The following is a 14,641-nucleotide window of genomic DNA, read 5'->3' on the forward strand; positions in this document are numbered from 1 at the left end:
ACCACGATGAATTGTGGCTTATGTGTTTGTATGTATGTATATAGTTAGTCGTATGAGTAAAAAATATTTATTTTATTTGGTATTTACGCTAAATTAGAGAATTTAATTTTAAGAATCATAAATTAAATTGAACATATAATGATTAAGTCAGAGAAATTAGAGCACTTCTTTTATACATATATTGATTTGTTATAAATCAATAGTTCAGGCATTTAAGCTTTGGGCCAAGGGTCCGATCTCCTTCGTCAAAAAATTATACTTATTTATGCATTGTTAAAGTTATCTTGTATGTATTAGTAGATATTTTTGCTAGTTCGTATGTTTACTTCTTTAAATTTTAAACCCCTTAGGAAAATTTTTGACTCTGTCATTGTATCTAAGTAACGAAAATAGGAATACTAGAGGGTGAACTTTGCATTTTAACTCAAAAACTCTAAAATAGTCTTAGGATTAACACATATGTGAGATGACGCGAAACAAAAAGGAAAAAAGATTCCGTTGGAAATAAAATTATGCCCCCTATTTTTCTTTCATAAAAAATAAAGAAATCAATTTGATATATTTATTAAATTTTTTGGAAATTGACAAAGCTCGAGACCATAATTATCATCTTAATAGAGTGATATTTTAACCGATTGAACTACAATCTCAAAATATAAGGAAGCAGATTTGGTAGCATAAGGAAGAAACTTTATAATCAAAATTTGACATATGAATGTAGAGTCTATAAAAAAAAAAAATCATAGTTAACGTTGTGGTATTTGCTCCACCAATAAATCTTTATGGTTTTTAAACCCCATTTCTAAGAATAGATAACGTATAAGTATATAATAAAGATAACAAAAGGAAAAACAAATCATAATAAAATAAGAAAAGAAAAACAAAGAAGATAAAACTGATTTGCATGCCACTAATTCACCACCTTTACTTGTGCTCCCATCTCATATGATCAAAATCACAAAGATAGCCACAATAATATGAAACCTGTCAAAATAATTTTTTTTAAAAAAAAATAAATTAATGGAAATAAAAAATAAATATAACAAATTATATTAGAATAGTAATAAAAAATTGTAAATAATTTACGATAAATGAATAAATCACCATAGTGTTTTCGTAGTAATTATAGAAGCTGATTTTGCAGGAGCTGGAGGTGGCCCCGGTACTGGCTTTGGACTTGGTGGCGGTGCTGATGGAGGCGCCTGCACGCTTCCTATAATTCCCAAGAAATCAAATAATTTATAAAACAACATCATATTTTTTGTCCCAAGAAAAAAAATATATATATATTTCTCTTCTTTTTTTTTCATAAATAAATTTATTTAATGAAAAAATAAATAGGAACTAACCACAATAGAGTAGATTTTTAGGGGGAATATGTTCTTTAGCTGGATTAGGATCAGAGTCATAAACTCTAATATAAAGTTCTTGTCCTAAGAACCAATTTTTCAATTTTTGTGACCTTAAATTCCACATCCCTGGATTGTCTAGATATACATATACTGCTGTCCATCCTTTTGGGTAAACCTATAATTAAAAAAAATATCCATTAATTTCATAAAAAAAATAATATATTATAGAGTTTTAGGGATTATTTGGTTATATATGGGGTTAAATGAAAGAGTAAATCAAAATAATTACCTGAACAGTAGAACGAACAATAGGATCATGAATATTATACTTGTGTCTCGATTTAGGAGTCCAATTTTTCAAACCATACCTGAAATTTAAACAAATGGGGGGCCAAAATATGGTAAAATTAATCAATTATGACAATAAAACATTTAATTATCAAATTCATTTGGATAATTTATAGATCACTAATACTTTTGAGGGTAAGTTCTTTTTTGTCATATTAAAGCAATATACAGTAATCAAGTAAGAGAGTAAATTAGTAAAATGTACAAATTTTAGCAATAAGTATATTCATTCCCATCAAAGTAATTGTTCTATACCCACTATAACAACATTACCAAAATATTATCCACCCTATCAAAGTAGCTTTATTATTATAATAGTGACTTGTTATTGAAGTGGATAAAGTGTTAACTTTAATATGGCAAAAGTAGTTTTATCATATAACTTTTATAACTTTATTGTTATAGTGAAAACAGTTTACCCTCAAAGATTGTTCGGGGGTAATAAGTACCCTCATTGTTAATTAAAGGTCTTAAATTTGAGCTTCAGAATGAAGTCGTTTCGACAGGAAACATTTGACCACCCAAAGTGAGACATTTTGACATAAGCTCTGATTAATCGAGCCTCAGAATGACGTCGTCTTTGATGGAAAGTATTTTATCTCCCAAAGTGAGACACTTTGACACAAATTCTAATTAGTCGAGCCTCGGAACAAAGTGAGATATTTTGACACAAGTTCTGGTTAATCGAGCCTCCGAATGAAGTCGCCTTCGATGGGAAGCATTCTACCTCCCAAAGTGAGACATTTTGACACAAGTTCTGATTAATCAAGCCTTAGAACGAAGTCTCCTTTGATGGGAAGCATTTTACCTCCCAACATGAGACATTTTGACACAAGTTCAGATTAGTCGAGCCTCAGAATGAAGTTTCCTTCGATGAGAAGCATTTTACCTCCCAAAGTGAGACATTTTGACACAAGTTCTGATTATAGTCAAGCCTCAGCATGAAGTCGCCTTCGATGGGAAGCAATTTTCCTCCCAAAGTAAGACATTTTGACACAAGTTCTGATTAGTCAAGCCTCAGAATGAAGTTGACTTCGATGGGAAGCATTCTACCTCCCAAAGCGAGACATTTGACGCAAATTTTGATTAGTCGACCCTGAAATGAATACTAAAACACTAGAAAAATGAGCCATTTTTATACTTACCCAACAACAAAGAAGCCAAATCCATCCAAGTGCCAAGATTCCATTTCATGTAACTCATTCTTGAACACAATTTCTAGCCACCCTTTGTGTTCACCAGACACAACAAATGTTCCATAAACATTCTCCGGTAGGCTATGGTTCGTTGGAAATTTATCGAGCTCGTAAACTCCGGCGCCGTTAAGGTAATAATCAGCCAGTTTCAATGGTGTTTGTGGTGTGTCATAAGATACATTGTTGATGGCATAATTTATCATGCCATTCTTGTAGTTCAATGAATTTTGGAGAACAAAAGTTTGTGACAATGTAACATTTGATACGTTGAAGGACCCTTGTGGATTAGGCCTTGCTGCACCTGTTGTCAAATTCCACCTACAAGAAAAGTAATCTTTTAGAATTAAAGTTAAGCCTATAAGAATGTCACATCATGCAAAAATTGGGATTTTTGGCTTCTTATTTTTCCAAAAAGAAAAAGAAATTCTACTTCCAACTGGGGAATGAAATTCAAAAATAACCAACCATTCCCCAGTTCGATACGCTAAGTTTAAGTTGTCGTTATGTATAGAGTCCAGAAAAAGGTCAGACAATTAAGGTTTATTTTACGCAGTCTTATCGCTAGAGGTTGTTTTTACAGATTGAATCTTTAAGCTCTTGATCACATGACAACAACTTTACTAGTTATATCAAGGCTCTCGTCAGTCATTTGTGAACATATAATTGATAAATAAATAGTTTGCCATAGTTATATCGTGATGGGTTTCCGGAGCGAAATTCAAGGCATCGTTATGAAGTTTCACTTTTTTAAAATTCAAAATCCAGGACAATATCGTGGACTAAATTGCTCGGACTCTCTAAAAATGTGGCCGCACTATGCCGGATCCTCCTAAAATGCATTACTGTTGAAGGATCTGATATGCATCTGATGACATTTTTGAAGAGTTCGAGCAAGGATTACTCAAGTGGGCTACTAAATGGGCTTACTTGATGGATCTAGCTTGATTAATAGAGAAGTCCACATCAAATGGATCAGGCCCATTTGGTATAGGCCCATCAGCATGTTTAGTTGAATTTTCATAATGCAACACACCAACAACTTGAAGTGTTTTGAGTTGAGTTGGATTAGCCATTTTTGCACTTGCAACAATGTAATAATCAGCAGCATCTTGATCAGCTGTGACAAGGACAGAGTATGATTGGCCCACGTGTACGTCGAGAGAATTTAATGTAGTTTGATTAGTGTACGAGCCTTCGGTCTCCACCAATAGCATGTTATGGTTCTGAATTCGAAAATTGAAACTCCATTCACTTCCCACGTTTGATATCCTCAATCTGTACGTTTTTCCTATAATCAAGTAAAAAATTATGAATGTTTTTTTTGAATGTATGTTTTTTTTTTGTAATGTAATCAATTAAAAAATTATGCATGTATATTTTTTGTACAAGAATAAATTCGTATTTTCTAACTATAAGATCACATTAAATATTGTGAGAAAAGATAGATCTCGATAATATTTTTTTAGTCTCAAAAGGTATATCAAGTTTTAAGATAAAGTGACAAAATCTAAATGGTATATTTTATATAAAAAAAGTAATTTAAAAGAAAAAGAAGAAGCCGCGGGGCGGGTAATTACCTTGATTTACTGTGAAAGATTCATTGGATTTTGCTTTTGGGTCCAAATATGAGCCTTTCCCATTCATAAGCATTATGTTTGGAGTTTTATTGTAGCCCTCACGTGCCAACTTGTGTCCAATAACCTATTATTTTTTTCACAAGTCCAAATAATTAAATTAAAGAAAATTTAAACTTTATTTATGACTCTGCATATATAATATTCAATTAATTAATATGTGTGTTTTAAGGTAAAAAGTATGTTATATATTGCTTATAGGTCTCTTTAAATATTGAGTAACAATACAAATTTAACATAACATATGAGTAATTTAGCGATGAAATAGTTAATAACTAAGATAACTTTGTGAGTATTCAAGAGTACATAATCCAATTAATTAAAGATATAACATGCTTAGTGAAGTATGATAACGGCTGAACTCACAATTTACCAATAACCGAGGAACCAAATGTACTATCATTAACCCTAAATTTTATAAATTTTAATTGTTGAAGTGACATCTAAAAACAAATAAAAATTATTTACCTCGAAACTATCATCATACCAATCACCAATAAGAAGATTGAAATCTCCATCGGGTTCTGCAAAGGGGGGTTGGATCTTGACCCGATTATTGATTCGAATTGGGCCGAATGCTCCAGCGGCCTTTTCGAAATAAAGGGTTGGAAAATAAAAGAAACTTCCAATTTGGTCTTTCAATTGAAACTCATAAGTCCAATTAGTATTGGGCTGGATTGCACAATTGGTTCCTGAAACTCCATCTTCCCATGAATTGTGCCTTTGTTGGATCCCATTCCTATAAGCCCAATAAAAAAAAAAAAACTTGCCTTGTTATTTGCAAACTAATAGAACGTTCAACCTTTCGTCATTAATTTTCAGAGGTGAATTACACATTTATAACCAAAATAAAAGAATAGTGACTCTCTTACGTTTGATATCTCCAATCTTATTGAATTTTGAAAGTCAAAATCATTTCCCAAACCTAGTGAAATGGAAAACTACAAAGCAAAATACAAAGGAAAAAGACACTCACTGGCCATTTTGAAAACAAATGGCTAGCATCAGGTCAATTTGTCAATTTATGACCAATCGCTCAAATTATTATCACTTATAGTCATTTGGCTATTTTGGCATTCCTCTTCCTTCTTAAGCCATTTCGGCCCACTTTTTAAAAGGTTGTTTTTTAAAAAAAAAATCGCTTCACTTTTGTGAGCTAAAAAAATTTGTTTCTTTTTAAATAAGTAAATAAAATTATATAAAAACTATATAAGTATTATATAGAATATGTATAAAAATTATATATATGTTGTATATAGGAATTGTATCGTTGTTGTATAGAATAAAAATATATAAAATACATGTATAGAACAATGAATGTGGTATAAGAGTTGTATCAATATGGTATAGAGATTGTATTGACATGGTATACAGACTGTATCAATATGGTATAAGGTTTGATCAATATGATATTAGAACACATATGCATAGATTTTTTTTATTTTTTATTTTGTATAAACAATATCAATGTGGTATAAGGACTGTATAGAATGCATGTAGAAACTATATAGAGTCGTATAAAATATGTATCTGAATAATAATTGTAGCTAGAGATTGTATAGAATGAGTATAAAAACGTTATACATAGAATACGTACAGATATAGAAACAGTATCATTATTATATATGAAATATATCTTTAACAATTGTATGATATTAAAAGTATATTGTGTTGTATTTTATCAATATATATGAAATATGTATTTAATTGCATAAATAAGTAAAACAAAACAAAACAAAACAAATAGTATGTTATTTTAATAATGTTATGGCTCTATCATTTATTTTACCTATTGTTATTGATGGGGAGAAAATGGTAGAAGTAACTGTGGATGATGTAGCATATGAGAATGCAAAATGGAAGTCTGCTATTGTGGTATATGTAGTGGGAATCAGCCCCTCTATAGGTGTTATGGAGAGATTCATACTTGTGCAGGGGAGCTTCACTACAAAGCCAATTGTGTTGTATCATTCAGATGGGAACTTTGTGGTTAGATTTGCGAATGAAGAAGAAAGAGATGCAGTGTTATGCTCTGGACCACAATACCAACTCAGAAGACCATTCATTATTAAACCTTGGACAATAGATTTTAATTTTAGTAAGGAAATCCTAACTACAATTCCGCTATGGATTAAGCTACCTAGCTTGCCTCTGAACTGCTGGAATGCTGTAGTGTTAAGTAAAATAGGGAGTAGCTTGGGGAAATCCCTGTATGCAGATGAATGTATAACTCAGGCTAGCAGAATATCATTTGCTCGGATATTGGTAGAAGTAGACATTATCAGACCACTCCCTAAAAAAAATAAAAGCCAGGATCCGAAGGGTAGACTGATGGAGTAGGAAGTCTGGTATGATTGGAAGCCACTGTATTGTGAAAAATGCCTACAAGTTGGACATAGTTGTAAAACCAACCCACCATATGTGAAGAAATAAGAAGCCACAAAGGGACAAGGGAAACAGACGCAGAAAATGGAATGAAAACCCACAGAGGAACCTGAGAAAGAAAGTATGAAACCACAAGTCCAAGACATAGATAGTGAAGACACAAGAATAGCTGCAGCAAGTATAATAAAGCAATGCAAACCGTTAAGAAAAAATTAGTTGGTAAAAGGCCTTATCTCCCAACCAACACACCAGGTGACCTTGGTATACCAAGTTGCAGCAATTCCTTCGATGTTGGACAAGGAAATGGATGTACTAATGTGGATGTGGCAGAGTTCTTCCCACCAACACTCCCTCTTCAAGTATGCTAGTAACATGAAATGTAAGAGGCTTCAACCAAGTGGTGAAGCAGAAGGAAATAAAGTTATTTTTGAGGAAAAATAAAGTTACTATAATCCGATTAGTGAGCATAGAGTTCAGAATAATGTAGACGATAGTTTACTTAATAAAATATTGCTTGGATGGAAGTGGTACACAAATGCTTCATCAACTATGAGAGGAAGATTATGGGTTATTTGGGATCCTAATGAAGTAGATTTTCAACATATTGAGAATTCAGCCCAACATATTCATGGTGAGGTATAATACCTGGAAAATGGAAAGAAATTTCAATTTACTGTAGTGTATGGGTTGCATTCGATCGAAGCACGAGTACCTATGTGGACTACCTTACGAAACCTAAATACAACAATTAATGAGTCATGGCTTTTCATGGGGGATTTTAACTCTATATTGTCTATGGAAGATAGACAAACAAGAAGACAAGTACAAGATCATGAGATAAGAGACTTGAAGAGCTTTATGGAAGATTGACACCTTCCAGAACTAACAGTAGTAGGGGGAACATATACATGGACTAATGGCCATGTGTATAGTAGGATTGACAAAGCCATAGTAAATGCTCCATGGATGGTACCAATGCCTACGCTGCAAATGCAAATTATGGACCCTTTGTTCTCAGATCACTCACCTCTAAGCATCAATTTAGAGGAGATGACAGATATAGAAGAAGAGCTTTCAAGTTTTACAACTACTTAGAACAACATTCTGAATTTCAGGCTAGAGTTAGAGTAAGTTAGATGATAAAAAGGAGTAGGAATGAGGGGTATTTGGAAAAACCTGAAAAATATGAGAAACAAAATGCAGTTGTTGACCAAGTCAGAATATACGAATGTAACAAAAAGGGTCCAAAACCTTAGAGAAAAGCTCTTGAATAAATAGAACCCGATGAGACATGCCCCTGTAACACAAGAGCTAATAACTGAAGAAAAAAAGCTTAAGCTAAAACTAAGCAAATGGAGCATGATTGAAGAAAACATATATAGGCAAAAGTCTAGAGTTCAATGGATCAAGCAGGGAGATTCTAATATAACATACTTTTTTGCCAGTATGAAAGGAAGAAAGCACCAAAACCAAATCAAAGTACTACAGGCAGGAAATGGCTCTATCATTAGAGGAACAGAGGAGGTTACAGCTGAAGCAGTAGGTTTTTTATAGGAAGTTACTAGGAACATCCACTATTCAGTTAGCAGCGATACATCCTGATTTAATCAAGGATGGACCGGTCTTGAACAGGCATCAACAACTACAACTTATATAATTTTTTACTGCTACGGATGTCCATAATGCATTAACAGAGATTGATGATAATAAAGTACTAGGGGTAGATGGTTTCAATTCATATTTTTTCAAGAAAGCTTGGTCGATCATCGGTGGGGACGTAACAGCTGCTGTGTTGGAATTTTTTGAAACATGTGAATTATACAAACCTATAAATAGCACATCTGTCACCCTGATCCCAAAGGTTCAACATCCTAGCTCTATCACACAATATAGGCCTATATCTTGCTGCTCTACTCTGTATAAAACAATTTTCAAGATGTTTATCCACAAATTGAAACCCGTCATGGATTATCTGGTGGATGATAGTCAAGCTGCATTTGTACCTGGTAGAATGTTAACTGATAATGTGTTGTTGATTCATGAGCAGGTAAAGGGATATGTAAGAAAAAACATCTCGCCTCGATGCATGGTTAAGATAGACATGCAAAAAACATACGATTCTTTGGAATGGCCTTTCTTAGAGGAGATTTTTCTTGGTGTTAACTTTCCCAGGAGGTTTGTGCAATGGATAATGAGCTGTGTGAAGACTGTTTCCTACTCAATTAGTATAAATGGCATACCATCAACCCCCTTTGAGGCCAAAAGAAAAGTATGACAAGGAGATCCTTTATCACCTTACTTATTTGTATTAAGTATGAATTATCTGACCAGAATGCTGAAAACATTACGAAGAAAGCCCGACTTTAACTTCCAACCAAGGTGTCAAAAGTTGAGTATTATTCAGATGAGTTTTGCCGATGACTTACTACTATTTTGTAGAGGAGATACAATATCTGCTTGTCTGTTATATGAGTGTTTCAAGGAATTTTCTGCAGCTCAGGTTTAATAGCAAATCAAGAACAAAGCAACATCTACTTTGGTGGGGTGGCTGACAACATTCAATAGGCAATACTTCATAAACTAGGTTTCTCTCTTGGCCATCTTTCATTTAGGTACTTGGGAGTACCTCTAAGTGCAAAGAAACTATCGATAGGCCCATGTCAGCCTCTAATAGATAAAATAGTTGGGAAAATAACCAGTTGAACATTCAAGTTTCTATCTTACGTCGGAAGGCTACAATTGATAATCAGTGTACTAGATGGCATACAATCTTTTTGGTCCCAAATATTTTCTATTCCTAAGAAGGTTCTCAAGCAGGTGAAAGTATTATGTAAAATATTCTTATGGAATGGAGACGTCCAAGTCAAAGGGAAAGCACTCATTTCTTGAGATGTGCTATGTCGACCTAAATCAACAGGAGACCTTAACATAACTGATATTAACTTGTGGAATAAAGCAACAATTCTAAAACATTTATGGAATCTAAGCTCAAAGAAGGACAGATTGTGGATAAGATGGGTGGATGCATATTACTTAAAGGGAAGGAAACCATGTGAGGTAGCAACTAAGCAGGCGTCCTGGATAGTCCAAAAAATAATGACAGCAGGTAGGTGGCTTGAAGGAACTGGAATGGATATTGAAGACGTCATGACAGTTGAGTCTTTCTCAATCAAAAGCATATATACCAAACTAAGGGGTGAATACCCCAAAGTCGAATGGAAGGAGCTTATCTGAAACAACAAAAGGAGCAACAAATGGAAGTTCATCCGCTATCTTGCAATCAACGAGAGACTTTATACAAAAGATAGATTGGATAAGTAGGGCATTCATACGAATCGGGTGTGTGGCATGTGTGAAGAGGAACCTGAGGACCATAATCACCTTTTCTTCATCTGTAGTGTATCTGCAGGTATATGGCAGAAGGTGCTACAATGGCAAGCAATCCCCAGAGGCAACATGGGGTGGAAGAAGGAGCTAAGATGGGCTACAATTCATGCAAAAGGCAAGAGTGCAATAAGTGAGATTTTTCGAATGAGTCTGGCAGCCACTGTGTATCATATATGGTAGGAGAGGAATCAAAGAAACTTTCAGCAAAAGAAGAAGGCACTTGAGGTACTAGTGAGGATGATCATCCAGGAAATACACTGTAGAGCAAGCTTGTATCCAAAACTAGTAGGCAATATGATAAAGTATAACTTTTATCCCCGAATGTGTGAAGTTGCTAAAGTAATTGTGTGAATTGTACAGCCTGAGGTTGGGACGATGTCCAACCTAGACTTGATGAACTTTGATCAGATTGCTATATGAGGTAATAAAATCCAGTTACCAAAAAAAAAATGTGTATGGAACATGATTGTTATTTGCAATGCTAATGTAGGAGGATGCATCGATACTGGTTCCCTTAATTTTTAGCAAAAGTGATTATAACATGAACATAATAATTTTAAAGCTATCGGGTAGGAATTGTTTGGCCCGACAGGACATTTAAGTCCTTTCCCCAATACATAAACTATGTTTATGGAAAAGTGTTTTCAGTTAGAGTACGGCTAATGTGAGGGATAGAAAAATGTTTTAGAGAAATGTGTATGTAGTTCTAGTGGTCTATGGGGCCTATGTCATAAGTGATATTAGTATTGATGTAAATTTTTTTAGAGTTTTTTTTGGTGATTAATTTTACAAATATATATTTTGAAGCCCTCATAATTGAAAAATAGTCACTACCATGAGCACCCGTCAAAAGAAGTATTCTTAGATCTCAAATCTACAACGTCATAGCTTGTGAGTTATGTCGCCTACATAGGGTAGAAAATAAATCTGGCGTTATTTCTACTATTATTTTATTTAAGTTTTGTATGTCGGTGATGTGAAACTTACTCATTAAAATCAATTTAAAAGTGGTTGCACGTAATTCTATTTAATACGCATTGGAAAAAAACTCTCACACCTAATGTCTATACCAAGTCAATACATGCATGTCATGCGTTCGAATTTAGAATTCACTTTATTTAATCATAGTTAATTTACATGTATTTTACTTCATTAAATCACTTAACTATAATAAATTACATTAATTTGATATAAACACAGAATATGAGTTAATTTTTACTCAAAGCATCTATTGTTAATTAATAAACGGTAAGTAATTTAATCACAGTTAAACGACATCAATACTGTAAAACATTTATAGGTTATCAATTTATATAACTTAACTTTTCTTCTTTATTTTTTTCTAATATTACCGACGGTTAAAAATCGAACATACTTTCAACTACATTTTAATCTATGACAATTTTGATCATAGACTAGTTTATATTTCGTTTTTTTAAGTCAGGAAAATGTGGTTGCGGGGTTTCACGTCGAGAAGTCCCATTTTAGGAGACTAACTCGTTCTTATCAAGACGACTTCATACCCAAGGTTTGAATTCAAAACCTCTGATAAAGGATGAAGCAGTATTATTAAAGGAGGCAATGTGTCTTCTACTAAAAACGATTTCATATCTAGGACGTGATCTCAAAATCTTTGATTAAGAAACAATGAATACTTACGCTCGTTGGTATTATAGACAGGGAGAACTTAGGAATGTACGTAAAATATGTGCCATCTCCGGCAAGTTAATAATATCGTTATTACATTAAAATTTTTCCTAGGGTTGATGTCTTTTCTTCATTTGTTTGTACGTTAATACAAGAAGACGTTTAAACCAATATATTACATCGTTAATTTACTGAGTCAAATCTACTAAGAATATTCTTTTCAATTCTTAATTCTATAAAAAGTTTCTATAAAGATCGTTTATGTTGTTATTTCTTTATTTTTTAAATAAAAAAATTATATAACTAAAATAATATTTATGACGGACTACCAAACCACCGCCTTATATTATCTAATATATATTGATTTTTTCTTAATTTTGTTCAGTACTAAGTAGTGTTTACTTATTTAGTTACGTTCAATAACGATAAAAGAAAATTAATTAAATTTATACATTGGAATTGTACTAGTAAAAAGGAAACACAGTGACAGTATTACCATGTAATGAGGACAGGATATATATCCATATCGTTGAACACATTGACATGAATATTATCATTGGTGGTTGCATTTAATAGAGGTCCAGGAAATTCACCATTAATAGTTATCACCTGAAAAAAAATTAATTAAGAATTAATTAAAATTATAAAGCCTTGTAGATATAAAGTTGGTGAATACTGAATGAGTGTAATTATATATATGAATTTTTTTATTTGGAACTATATATATAAAACACTTCTCATCGTACGCGAATTCATCATGTAAAGTCAGTAAATACAATATACACATATATATATGTTTGGCAGAACTTGATCGATAGCTTGAGTCAAAATCTTGTATTTGTGTTAAAAGAAAATCACCAAACATATGCAAAAAATTAAATTCAGAACATGACTACTAGTACCTGAGGCTGAGGTCGTGTTTTAGAATTCAGAACTCTTAAGATTCAAATGATTCTGGCTCTATTTCTAAATTCAGAACTTAAAAAAAAAAAAAAAAAGGATAGCCTAGCGCATTAAAACATCAATTATATGCAGAATCTGAAAACTTAAATGGTCAGACCTCAACGGTATTTTTGCAAGAGGTTGTTTTCACTTGATCAACCCGTGATCTCTTAGTCACATAAAGACAATTTTTCCAGTTACACTTACGTCAAAACTCCCCTTCTCTAAATTTAATACTCATAAAATTTAAATTCTACATTCACAAAACAACTCTAAATAATTATATATAAAAAAGGTTGGAAGAGTTTTGAGATCATACTGGTTGATCAACAGATACTGGTTTGATATTGTTGTCTTCATTAACATGCCACTCAAGAAATATTTCTTCTCCATTAATAATAACTTGCATGGGAAAAATAGAGAATAAAACCAAAGAGAAAACTAGCCATATTGGTAATCCCCTCATTGATTATATATGCTCCTTAATAACTTATTAATCTCGCTAATCACTATAATGATGATTAATGAAGCTATAAGGTGTTTAAATATATAGGTTTACTTGTTTTTGACTAAGGCCGATACAACTATATATTTGCTGGAGCCTGCTTAATTAATTGGACAGCCTTAAATAAGGTTAATTTTACTTATTTGTTATCGATAGGATATTAACTTTTGTCAATAGTTTATTTCCTTAAGAGATTATTTAATTTAAAAATACTTAAAAAGAAAAAGACAAACTACTAAATAACAAAATGTTATAATAGCATCCAAAAAAATTCTCATTGTAATTCTCTTTCTCGTAATCGTCTCTTTCACGTCAACCACTAGAGTTGGCATGGTGGTTCAGCGCCATGTCCCTTAAGCAAGAGGCCAGGGGTTCGATCCCCGCATCTGGCGAATGGAGCAAACTCTGTGGCCAGTTCCCTACCGCTTAGTGCGCTTACAGAGAAATGAAGGATTAGTCTCACGGCTGCCGGCTGTGGGGATACCTTGGGAAACCAAAAAAAATCGTCTCTTCCACGTCGATGCGCAGTACTTTCTCATTTTAATTTATGTGACACACTTAGAATTTCAAGAATAAACCAAAAAAGAAAAATCACTAAAATCTTTTTATAGCTCTTTTAAAGTATTTTGCTTGTTAATTTATTTATTTTTACATAATTTTCAAATATGTAAATTATATTTCAAAAATTAAAATTTAATTTCTATTCGAATCCCGAAATTTTAATTGTACCACATAAATGGGAACAGATAAGAAAGGAGTAACCCCTAAATCCATATATATTTGAAACGAAAGAAAAGGAGTATGCGTAAAGAATAATATATTTATAAAGGAATTAAAAACATACTAATTTTTTAAAAAGAAAAAAAATTAGAGTGGTTAATCTTCCACGGCCTTTATACATCAGTTTAGTTAAATTAGTACAGAATAATTAACTACTTTCACGTTGATCTACAAAAAGTGTATAAATTATAGGTAAAATGGTTCGGTGGACCCTTGTACTATGTCCGTTTTATAATGTGGACATTTCTACTTATATGTTTGTCATCTAGACCCTTAAACCCATTAAAAGACAATATTTTAAACCCTATTTTGGTGTGTGTAACACACTCGCCTACACGTCAACTGCCACATTATTTTTAAATATTGTATTAAATTCCACATCAACTTCCACATCATTTTAAATTAGGGGTGTCAAGTGGGCCGGGTCGGGCCGGGTAGTACCTAACCCGGCCCGGTAAGCCCTAG

At 32.8% G+C, this 14,641-nt stretch overlaps 1 protein-coding gene across 1 annotated transcript; it reads right to left on the minus strand.

The window, feature by feature from the left end:
• Positions 1 to 719: 719 nt before the first annotated feature.
• LOC107849662 (monocopper oxidase-like protein SKU5) lies at positions 720 to 13,491 on the minus strand. Its single transcript, XM_016694216.2, has 10 exons — positions 13,211 to 13,491; positions 12,446 to 12,558; positions 4,999 to 5,269; positions 4,474 to 4,597; positions 3,824 to 4,184; positions 2,846 to 3,214; positions 1,642 to 1,720; positions 1,350 to 1,527; positions 1,105 to 1,213; positions 720 to 984 (listed from the first exon to the last, which is right to left on the minus strand). The coding sequence occupies exons 1-10, from the start codon at positions 13,355 to 13,357 to the stop codon at positions 942 to 944; spliced, it is 1,794 nt and encodes a 597-aa protein (XP_016549702.2). The 5' UTR covers positions 13,358 to 13,491; the 3' UTR covers positions 720 to 941.
• Between the last annotated feature and the right edge of the window lie 1,150 nt (positions 13,492 to 14,641).

The sequence above is a fragment of the Capsicum annuum genome, chromosome 12, assembly GCF_002878395.1.
Source record: "Capsicum annuum cultivar UCD-10X-F1 chromosome 12, UCD10Xv1.1, whole genome shotgun sequence".
NCBI lineage: Eukaryota > Viridiplantae > Streptophyta > Magnoliopsida > Solanales > Solanaceae > Capsicum > Capsicum annuum.

Coding starts and splice junctions, on each gene's coding strand:
- LOC107849662 (XM_016694216.2), bottom strand. CDS start 13,357: ATGAGGGGATTACCAATATGGCTAGTTTTCTCTTTGGTTTTATTCTCT. Junction 4,598..4,998: donor GGTATGATGATAGTTTCGAG/GTAAATAATTTT, acceptor AAAAAATAATAG/GTTATTGGACACAAGTTGGC. Junction 4,185..4,473: donor ATCTTTCACAGTAAATCAAG/GTAATTACCCGC, acceptor ACTTGATTATAG/GAAAAACGTACAGATTGAGG.